The sequence below is a fragment of the Drosophila melanogaster genome, chromosome X (genome assembly GCF_000001215.4).
Source record: "Drosophila melanogaster chromosome X".
Classification (NCBI taxonomy): domain Eukaryota; kingdom Metazoa; phylum Arthropoda; class Insecta; order Diptera; family Drosophilidae; genus Drosophila; species Drosophila melanogaster.
Genome location: NC_004354.4, coordinates 4,216,205 through 4,227,486, shown reverse-complemented (window position 1 = coordinate 4,227,486; position 11,282 = coordinate 4,216,205). Strand labels below are relative to the sequence as shown.

At 44.2% G+C, this 11,282-nt stretch overlaps 2 protein-coding genes across 2 annotated transcripts; one reads left to right on the top strand and one right to left on the bottom strand.

Annotated features, from left to right (window-relative positions):
- Positions 1-4,155: 4,155 nt before the first annotated feature.
- Positions 4,156-9,317, bottom strand: CG15570 (uncharacterized protein). Its single transcript, NM_131926.2, has 14 exons — positions 8,472-9,317; positions 8,083-8,406; positions 7,954-7,983; positions 7,762-7,896; positions 7,551-7,694; positions 7,359-7,493; positions 7,089-7,298; positions 6,884-7,018; positions 6,554-6,823; positions 6,190-6,465; positions 5,992-6,123; positions 5,129-5,932; positions 4,923-5,057; positions 4,156-4,857 (listed from the first exon to the last, which is right to left on the bottom strand). Exons 1-14 carry the CDS (start codon positions 9,259-9,261, stop codon positions 4,304-4,306), a joined length of 4,074 nt encoding a protein of 1,357 aa, NP_572154.1. The 5' UTR covers positions 9,262-9,317; the 3' UTR covers positions 4,156-4,303.
- A 775-nt stretch (positions 9,318-10,092) lies between these two features.
- CG15571 (uncharacterized protein) lies at positions 10,093-10,614 on the top strand. Its single transcript, NM_131925.3, has one exon. It carries the CDS (start codon positions 10,134-10,136, stop codon positions 10,590-10,592), a length of 459 nt encoding a protein of 152 aa, NP_572153.1. The 5' UTR covers positions 10,093-10,133; the 3' UTR covers positions 10,593-10,614.
- The last annotated feature ends 668 nt before the right edge of the window (positions 10,615-11,282 follow it).

Sequence of the window (11,282 nt, the reverse complement as noted above, 5' to 3'; positions counted from 1 at the left end):
GGCAAGCAATTTGTGTTTACGCTTTTTAATTTTTGCTTTATTGTGCGCAATTTATGTTCCAACCCGTATGAGTGTGTGAATAGCAGGAAAGCCAAGGAGAGAAATTTCATGGGGCACACGTCAGCCTTCGCCTTACACCTTTACCCCTCCTCCCTTCCTTCACTTTTCCTGCTTTTCACCTATAAGCTTAAACCTTGGGCCATTCCCCCTCCCACTCCTCCCTTCACAAAAATGCTTGCTTTTGCCCTGGATGTTGGTTTTGTTCATTCTGGATTTCATTAGATTTATTTGGATGCAAAGCTCGGGCATTCAAGGAAAAAATAAATGCCATTGCTCAGCTTGGCGGTTAAAACGCATCAAAAGTTTTTAATGCGTAAATACTTTAGCAGAAATCATGTGACCGCATGACTTTATGAAAATGTCTATGGTTCAATGTGACCATAGATGCAAGGCAAACTGGAAGAAATATGAACTCTATAGAAATGGTTATTCTGAAGACGGCTGATTAGCCCCAAATATGAACCAATGACCACGCCCACTTTCTAACGCCTAGCACATCCGGCCTGACTCATGAAAGACACATGTGCTCCAGCCCTTCAAAACCCCGAAAATAAAATTCACAGCAAGGACATGGAAAAAAAATTGAAACTCACAAGAAAAAACACAAATTACGACCTATTTTTCGGGTTTCCCGCTACAACACACACACACACACACACACACAAAATGGGGCGTTTCTTGGGGATGAGCGAGTGTTCGCATAAGGAAAGTCTATAAAAATCCACAAATAAAATGTCATTTGCCTGGAACGTGCCTGGCATCTACTTATAAACTAAATTAAGGATAACATTTGAAAAATTTGCACAAAATAAAATCCAGCCAAAAGGATCCAGCGAATGGAACAGAATAGAACACAGAGCACAACAGAACAGGACACGAGTCGCGGACACGATGTCCTGAATGCTTAAGTTGAAAATGTTTCTTACCCCAAAAAGCATTGGCACACACACACACACACACACACATATAATGTAGATGAAGAACAGAAAGACGGAGCATATAAAGGCGAAGAAAAGAAATAGAAGCTGAGTGAAATAGAAAATACACACAATAATTTAAATTGCTTTACAATGAAACCCTAAAATGTCAATAGAGCGGCGCGCTATTTGCCTTTTCTATTTATTCCGCCCCCTCGACAGTGCGACTTCTTAGTATGCAAAGTGCCGTCCTCGCAGCCCCACAATCCGACCCAATCCTGCCCAGTTCCCGCAGGAAACACCCCCCTCATTGACACTTTGTTGGCTTTTTCATTTTTTTTTTTTTCATTTCACTTGCCAGTGGACGACGCATTGAAATAAAATGGATAATATCGGTCGAAGGGGCCAAGATCCACATACATACATGCATATGTATGTGCATATGTGCATTGATACCAAAGCTATTGCTAAAATATTATTCTTTAAAATGCCTGCCCATCCATTTGATTTTACCAAATGAAGCATCTGACTGATCGACATTTCGCACTTCCTCTGTGGGTCATAATATCCATTTACGGCCAAACATGCGATATGTGTCCTCGCACACTTTTATTTTCCAATTTTTCGTAGCTCGGCTTGGCTCGCTGTAAATCCGCAATCCAATTGCAGATGAGAGCGACCACACAATGTCAGGCACGTACGCTTTGTGCTAAATATTTCAACACGATTCAACAAACTACTCACTTAGCTGGCTAAAAAGAAGTGTCTCCTCTGCACTCCCCTGCACTCCGCCAGAATCCAAAGTGAAAGCCAAAAAGCAAAGCACCGGGCATGACCCACAAGCATTTGCACTGCATTTAAAAAACATTTGCGGTTTTTACGCTTAATCATCGTCAGCGGGCGGTGGCTTTCGCACGGGGGCGTGGTGTATCTATACATACAATATATCCACAGCCGACATCATTTCCTAGCTTGGAATTCCCAGCACGCTTGTATATATTAATAAAAATGCATTAGTTCACATTTATTTTCGACATAAAACGTGTAAAAGTAAGCAAGCCAGTCAGCCAGACAGACAGAGTTAGACATAAAGTGGTGGTGTGGGAACGGGCCGAAGGGATCCCGAGGGGCAGCTTGTAGAAGATTTCACTCACCTAGAGACAGCGGAAACATGGGGCGGGATCGACCCAGTGGACGGTGGCTGCACGGAGAGAAAATATGAAGCAGAATGGTTTGGAAATGGATTAAAAATTGATTATAATAAAAAACTGATAGCAAGTGAAAGCTTCAAAAGTTAACTATATGTTACGATAAGATCAAATATTCATTTAGCTAACATCTAGAAAGTATGTAGAGAGGATATGTATGCTCTTTTTTTTCTCTGTGGCCCCTGCTACTCATTTAAAGCTCGGCGACTTTTCCTTTTATTTCAACGCTTGAAAGCAAAATAATGTACACGACAACACCAACCCCCCTGACATCACCACCCACGCCACAGGACCGAACCATTCGAAATCCCACCCGCTATCTCCGCAGACAGCCAACCTGTGCACTTTCGCTCTCGGTGTATCTCTATGCCGGTCGTAAATTTTAGATATTCGCAGCACGTGCAAATTATGTACAATAATAAAAGGCAACGGCGGAAAGAAGAATAATCCAGAGCGAAAGTAAGACGAGAATGGGCGCAACTGTTGTGCGGAACTTGTAACTTGTATGGCCGTGCAACATCCACTCGCCTTCCCCCTTGCAACTGTCTGTCTGTCGGACTGACTGACAAGTACATAAAACATGTCTGCGCCTAACAGTCTGCTGCATTTTCAATGCCCAATGCCCCGTGCTGGCTATCGATTGTCTCGCTTCTCCACTGAAGTCTGGCGAAGAAGGGGTTGGGTTTTGCCACCAACACAAACTGGCAACAAGTGTTGGAAAGTCTGTATATACTTCATGGGCTAAATTTAGCAAGGAGAAGAAAATAGGTTTAGCGCACTATTTTATACATTTCAAAGTGCAGAGAGGTGACCCATAGCATAGGAAGTTTGTCTTATATTCCAATAAGTTGGTCTTAGTTAATATCCTAAAAAGTGATTTAAAACTTATAGCATTGGCATTCAGAGTTTAAATTGGAATAAATAATTCAGTAAGAAAAATATCAGCAATTCAAGTTCGCAACTAAAATAAGACGCTTTCTTTATCTAACGAGAGGTGTGGTTTAAGTGGGCCATACTTTATGCTAACAACTTTTGAGCAGTAAATTGACCTCCCCGAATGGCCATTTGCCGTCTTGAGGTTTTTCCTCAGCTGCCGACAATCATTGGCAGCTCAATTGCGTCCCCGAGGTGTTGCATAATATTTAACACCCGACAAACCCACTGATGTTTATCATTAGCAGACCAAAAAGATACTTTATCTACCATCCACGGGGCGAGGAAAACTTTTCCCGCATTTTGTGTCAACCCCGTAGGCTTGTTTATTTTTTTTTTCTCTTGGTTTCCTGTAAATTTTATAATTGCTTCAATATTTCGCTCTTCCGCAGTTGTCGTGCTGCGGCAGCGTTTTTTGTGTTTGCCACACGTTTCATAGCCATAACAAATTACTTAGGTCATCAATTATGAGGTGAGACACTCGCACCTCAAGCGCCGACATCGTTCTTGAATGGTTTTGTTTCTGTTTCTGGGTTCTCGGTTCTGGTCTTTGGACTCTGGGCTCTGGGTTGTCTGTTCTGCGTTCTGTTTCTGGTTGTTGGTGATGCTTTTATTGCTTTCATTATGATTTCATGCGGCATGAGGCACGTTCCGGATGGCTTTTCCCCCCGGAAAATTCCCCAATTTCCACCGGTTGACGACCATTTGTCTAACTTCAGAGGTTTGGGCATTTTGATGCGGCGCTCGTCTGTGGGTGGTCTTTGTTAATAATGTTATCTTTTATTTATAAAGCTCAACTTTTTGTTTTCGTTTAAACTTTGCTCCTGTTGCGGGGGTAAATGTAATTGCATTTCGTGTTTGAATAAAGTGCCAAATAATTTCACCTAAAGCGACACAGCTGATGTAAATAATTTGGATTTTCAAACATTAATTTATGATCTTATGAACTCATTTGTTTAATCCCACATTTTCACCCAACAACACTTTAATTATCGATTCAACTTTCAAAATATATTTCAAATAAATTAAACAACCTTAGAATGCTTAGAAAGTAGACAAAATAAATAAATGCCCAAAGGCAGGGCGGCTGGCAGAGCCACGCATAACAAGATTGAGTACCTGTGCAGCCAGTGGTTTCGGTGGTTCTCTCGGTTTCGGTAGTGGTGGCGGTGCACGGTTGCTGATTTAGGGCTTGTAGACGAAGGCACCACCGCAGTTCTTGTAGCACAAGTAGCTGGGACGGGTGCGCCACTTGCGGCAGTATCTGCGATAGCAGTTGTTGGGACTGGGCGACGGCGGGCGGTTGGTGGGTGGCTCATTGGTAGGAGGCTGATTGGTAGGAGGCTGATTGGTAGGAGGCTGATTGGTAGGAGGCTGATTGGTAGGAGGCTGATTGGTAGGAGGCTGATTGGTAGGAGGCTGATTGGTAGGAGGCTGAACGGTGGGTGGCTGATTGGTGGGTGGCTGATTGGTGGGTGGCTCATTGGTGGGTGGCCCGTAGGTGGGTGTCTCAGTGGGAGACTGCGTTGGCGAATCAGTTGGCGACCCAGTTGGCGACTCAGTTGGCGACTCAGTTGGGGACTGAGTGGGTGCAACTGTCGTGGTCTTGCCGCTGCAGTCATTGGCCACATTGGTGATCAAGTGACTCAGCAAATCAACCACAAGCAACACGCTCAAATCCACATCAACCAGTTGAACCACATCGTTGTTGTTACCAATGATCTCAGTGTTGGGTCCAGCTGAAAACGGTGTATAATAATAATTCAGTAAGTGATCACGGATCATCGCGGCTATCTTCACTTACAGTTAAGCTGGTTGCAAACACCTCCACTACCGCGGACTATGTTGAGAACATCGAGGAAGGCCAACACCCACAGATCAACGTTGATCAGCTTGACAATACGATTATTGTCACCAATAACCACAGTCTTGGGACCCTCTGAAAGAGTAACAAAATGTATTCATTAGAGGAGGTTCCAATTACGTACTTGTTTAACCATTTAAACTTACTGTTGGCTGAGTTTCCGATTAGTCCTGTCACTCCCAGAAGGTTAGTAATGCTGCTCAAAATGGGAATGTCGGCAAGGACCAATCCATTGACATCCACCAGTCGAACGATGTTGTTGTTGTTGCCAGTGATCAAAGTATTGGCACCGCTGCTAGCACTGTTTCCGATTATGGACGAGGAACCGTTTGAAGAGGAACTACCTCCCAAAAGGTTGGTTACACCGCTTAGAGAACTCGAGGAGCTAGAGCTAGAGCCAGTCACGCCACTAAGAACTCCGCCAACCAGGTCGCCGACAACAGGCTCCACTGTGTTCAGGACACCTCCGAGAACGGGCTCCACTGTGTTCAGGACACCTCCGAGAACGGGCTCCACTGTGTTCAGGACACCTCCGAGAACGGGCTCCACCGTGTTTAGGACACCTCCGAGAACGGGCTCCACCGTGTTTAGGACTCCACCAAGAACGGGTCCCACTGCTTGAACAACGTCGCCGACAACTTCACCAACAACGGGAACCACGCCGCCAAGGACACCACCGAGAAGGCCATCTGATGAGGATCCTGAGCTACCTGTTAGTCCACTCAAAAGTCCCGAAGAGGAGGATCCGCTTCCAGAAGATCCACTGCTGGATCCGCTTCCAGAAGATCCACTGCTGGATCCGCTTCCAGAAGATCCACTGCTGGATCCGCTTCCAGAAGATTTACCGGTGATGCTGCTCAACGCCGAAACAGCTGCCAAAACGGGGACATTGGCGTCTACAACCTTTGTTACCGTATTGTTATCACCTCTTATAAGTACATTGGATTTTTCTAAAACATAGGAAGCCAATTAGTTTTCGCACAACCACTTTTCGAAGATGTGTTCTTACGATTCAGATTATTGGCAAATCCAGTTCCAGTAATTTTGCTAAGGACCGGGACATTAGCCAATGCATCAACGTTGGCATCAACGACCTTGGTAACTTGATTGTTATTTCCAACAATATCAACGCTAGGATCGACTATTAAAAAAATGATTTCAAGTACATAAGTAACTATCTATGGGCTAAAGAAACTCGTCAACTTACTGTTAGCATTATTTCCCACTGAGGCGCCACTTGAAGTACTATTCGAAGAACCAGTTGAAGTAACGCCCGAAGAACCAGAGGAAGAACCAGTGGAGGAACCAGAGGAAGTACCAGTCGATGAGCCAGTCGATGAACTAGTCGATGAACCCGTCGATGAACCAGTGGAAGAGCCCTGATTAATAATACTCAAAACCGGAGCGGCCAAGGAGATCGGCAGACCAAGATCAAGCAGTTTGAAAAGGAAATTCTTATTTCCAGTTATGGTATCGCCTTTAACTAAAATTAAGATTGATATGATGTAGTCGTATGAACAAAGAAAGCTCAATAACAATAAAGAAATTATAAAAGATGGAAAGTAGCTTACCATTCACATTGTTGCCAAGTACGGACGAGCCAGAGGAACTAGGAGTGCCAGAAGATGAAGATGTGGAACCCGAACCCGAAGAGCCCGACGTTGAAGACCCAGAAGATCCGGAACTAGTAGATGAACCCGAAGAAGAGGAGCCAGAGGAGGTGCTAGAACTTCCACTGTTGATCGAAGACAAAATCGGAGCATTCGCTAAAACCGGAATTCTTGCGCCCACCAAACGAGTAAACGTGTTTCCTGTTCCGTTGATCAGCACATCAGATCCCTCTGCAAAAACGTCAGAAGTTATATATACAAAATATAGACGACACCACGATTTGAACTTACGATTCAAAGTGTTGCCGGTGAAACCAGATCCGGTGATGCTACTCAACACTGGCAGGGAAGCTCCCACTGGCACATTGGCGTTAATAAGATCATTAACAGTGTTGGAATCGCCTATTTCTTGAACTGATGGTGCCACTGTAAATATACGAGTAAAACGTTTAAAATGTTATAAGTCTGGCAATTGGTCGAAGTGGGGTAAACTCACAATTGAAATTGTTTCCCACACCAGATGAACTTCCCGATGAGCTAGACGAAGAACCTGAGCTAGAAGATCCCGACGACGAGGAACCAGAAGTGCCGGAACTTCCACTGTTGATCGAAGACAAAATCGGAGCATTTGCTAAAACCGGAATTCTAGCGCCCACCAAACGGTTAAACGTGTTTCCGGTTCCGTTGACCAGCACATCAGTTCCCTCTGCAAAAACGTCAGAAGTTATATATACAAAATATAGACGACACCACGATTTGAACTTACGATTCAAGGTGTTGCCGCTGAAGCCAGATCCGTCTATGCTACTCAACACTGGCAGAGAAGCTCCCACTGGCACATTGGCATTAATTAGATCATTGACCGTGTTGGAATCGCCAATCTCTTGGACAGATGGTGCCACTAAAAAAGTATACAATTGTAAAAATCCGCGTATTCGAAAAGATAAGTAAAACTCACAATTGAAATTGTTGCCCACGCCCCCAGAGCCACTTCCACCATTTATATTAGACAAAATTGGAGCATTGGCTAGAACGGGAATTTTGGCACCTACTAGGCGGTTGAAATTGTTTGAGTCTCCATCAAGGACTACATCAGAGGACTCTGAAATATTAAAAAGTATAAAAGGTTAAGTTTGAACGGAAATATGCATTAATAATCCAATACTAACGGTTGAGCGTGTTGCCGCTAGAACTGGACCCATCAATTGTGCTCAAAACTGGGAGATTAGCTCCAACGGGCACATTGGCATTAATAAGATCGTTGACTGTATTCAGATTGCCGATTTCCTCCACTGAAGGGGCCACTATAAATGGAAATAAAGTTAGTAAATCCGTTCATAGAACATATGCGAGAAACTTACGATTAAAATCGTTACCCGAGCCCGAATCCACTGGAAAAATTAAAATGAAATATTAGGGCTTGTGTTCAAAAAGGCGAAGAAGAAAAAGAGAGAGATTAATCAATGGATTAATACTTGTATTTTACTTACGAATGGCACGCTTGGCCGCTGTCTTTTGGTCAACCTTGGACTTCGAGTTTGAAAAATCGCCACCATTGATGCTGTTGAGCGCTGCGGCATTGGTCATTTCAGCGCTGGAGGAGTTGACGATAGTGCGATCGAGGGCGGTCATCAGGCCCATTAGCACCACTTTGTCCACGCCCATTGCCAGCAGGCGGACGATCCAGCTTTCGGGGGAGGCGGAGCACAAGCCGCTGATCTTACCCTCGGCAATGGTCGATAGACTGTCCAAAAGGGATACGGATAGCATGCTGAAAGCGTTCACTTGCAACAGGCTGACGTTATCGGGACCCACTGAAAGGATTAGGAATTAAATGAATACAAACTGATATTAGGTATCCTGATCGCCGGATACTTACTCTCTCGCAAATTTCTGATGATTTTGTGGGCCTCACCACCCGAGGCGCCGCACAACTTCAGCAGGGTATTAAGGATGGTGCTCAGTTCCTTGATGTTGCGTGCCTGCAGGAACTTCAGCACCGAGTTGCGATCATCCTTGATCACGCCCACGCGACGGGCGGTGCGAAGACCCGAGCCCTCCGACTGCTGGTGGTCATTGTCATCGTGAACGATCTTGATCTGCTGCTTCTGGCGGAAGTGGGTGCTCTTGATCACCTGGCTCACCTCATCCTTGGCGCACTCGATGCCGTTGAAGACGCAGAGGGCCAAAAAGGATTTGAGTGTCAGAGTCAAGGTGTTTCGGTCCTGCGACTGATCGATGTCCTGGATGATCCTTCCACAAGTGGCGTTATCACGAGCTCCAATCAAGATATCAATGATTACATCCATGCCAATCTGCAGGAACACATTGTTGCCCTTCGTATCCTTGCCTTCCTCGGTGCGCAGCGATTTCATGGTGGATTCTTGGGAGGAGGTCAACTTGGCACCCCGTGCCTGCATACTGGCCAAGAGCAAATCGGCCAGATCCTTGGAGGCCAATCGTCCAATGTTTGTCACTCGCTGAGTCCTTAGGGTCGTTGTTTCAGTAGTTGTGGGCACATCGGTGGTTCCATTGCCAGTTTCCGTTTCCAAAAGTAGCGAGACCAGTGTGGTCGATGAAAATCCAACCGGGGATCGCTTCGTGGGCTTGGCATCGTGAGGCACCAGAAAGCAGGTGGACAGGAGTAGGAACAAATGAAGACGCCACATCTCGATGGTTGTTGCCGCTAGCTTGAGTTGATGGTGATTGATAGATTTCGCTGCTCTTCCCAGCTCTTTTATACGACTTTTGCCGGCTTATCGCCATCAAGCCCAACGAGATTATCTCACTGGCATGCTGTAAAACGTGCCATCCCAACATCAATATCGTTGTCGATACGCTTGCAGAATTCTTTCGGCATGCTCCGCACCGATCTTCTTATCTTTAGCGGCTAATGAGTGGGTGCTGATCAGTTGGATTCGACTTGAGGAAATCGGGCTTAAAGCCGTGTGCCCCCAAGATTACCATCGATTTTGATTTGGGTCTCTGCACGAGTTGTAAGCTTAAATCAGTTGGCTGTTACATCAGTCCACAGCAGCTTCAGTCTAGTTCTCTTAGGAGAAAATGCTTAAAGATGTACATTGAAAATGTAACATACTCATTCCATAAGCTCTTACAACATATTCTTTCTTGTCTAAAGTTTCAAGTGTTTAAGTATTTCACTTAATACTCACAAACTAAACTCAATTTATAACTTCATAAGCTTAATGACACACATTTCTTGAGACTAAACATTGTTTACTATGTGTTCATTCATAGCTGTGCGCTTTTCATTGAGTACAAAAACCACAAAAGCACTGATGATTAACTACAGCAAATATCTTCAAAGAATGTTTGGAGCCCAAATTTAGTTGTTAGATTAGCCAGTGACCCAGCTGGTCGAAAATCCAAAGAACAATCATATTTTTTGGCGCTTGCAGCACGTAATCCCAGCTGCCCCGAAATTTCCGCATAGCGATTACCTGTAGTAGTATAAATGCTTAAGAGCTAACAGCTACATTGTGCAGTGCCTAAAGAACTTAGAACAATTAACTCGATCGAAATGACAGCCTTCAATAGGGATCATCACTTCGCGTTTCTAATGATCGTTGCCCTCGTGGGAAGTAGCTGTATTTTAGGATTTTCCGATGCCCAAACCTTCACAGCCGAGGATCGTAGCTCTATACAGAAATTCATGGATTCATTGTTGAACTTCCTGGAACTGGAAATTAGTAATATAACAACCACATTGCCGCCAACTTCGAATGGCACTACCTTGGAGACCACTACTCTGGCACCTGGAAATTCCACAGAAGTGACCACAGAGGTTTCGCAAACATCTACTAACTCCACATCGAGTGCCTTGGATACGACCACGAGCAGTTTGAATTCCACAACGGAGGATAGCGAAAATACAACCGCAACCACAACCACCGAAGCAAATCCCACTACTATGAGGCGCAGGATTTGCTTCAAGCGTTTCTGCTACAAGTTTAGCAACGACAAGGGTTACATAGTTTAGATCAAATAAACGTATAGATATGAGAAAGTATTCTTTTTAATTTCCTGAAATTAATCTACAGGTCTGCCCATTGGTTAACTCAATATCAATATTTCAAGCTAAAAGCAACTTTATAAATCGAAGTCAATGATGAAGGAATCAATTAGTAACGTTGATTTCCTTGTGGCATTCGGGCATAAAATATGTGATTGAAGGACCATTATTGTTTTAGCTGTAAGTCAAAATGCCTGCAGCGTTCGGAAAAGTATTTACGTTCGTGTTCGTGTGTGTTATTTGAATGTATGGAATGGGGAAATGTTTCGCCTTTTTGTTCAAAAGTTGAAGTCCCCTTGCGGCCGCCAGAGGCCTTAACAAATTATTTCAATTAAAAGTTTTTGAGCAAAGCACTTAATGCCAACACAAGTTGGGGCGTTTATGTGTGCAAATCTTAATTGTGCCAAAAACACAGGCTATAAATTCGGTATCTCAACCAGCGGATGTACATACACGCATATGTGTATGTACATATGTATGCGTATATGTATGTACATATATAACCCAAACTGACAGCGAAAGCCTATTGGCAGAAGCTTTGTGGCTTTTCATTGAGTCGTAAACAAATGGAATTTAATTCGTGCAAAGATTTACTTGAATTTGTTGTGCAAATAGTTGAATCTGAATGATGTCAACGATGTGCCGCAGCATCCACAG

Coding starts and splice junctions, on each gene's coding strand:
- CG15571 (NM_131925.3), top strand. CDS start 10,134: ATGACAGCCTTCAATAGGGATCATCACTTCGCGTTTCTAATGATCGTT.
- CG15570 (NM_131926.2), bottom strand. CDS start 9,261: ATGTGGCGTCTTCATTTGTTCCTACTCCTGTCCACCTGCTTTCTGGTG. Junction 7,695..7,761: donor TAGCGGCAACACGCTCAACC/GTTAGTATTGGA, acceptor TTAATATTTCAG/AGTCCTCTGATGTAGTCCTT. Junction 5,933..5,991: donor ATTTGCCAATAATCTGAATC/GTAAGAACACAT, acceptor CCTATGTTTTAG/AAAAATCCAATGTACTTATA.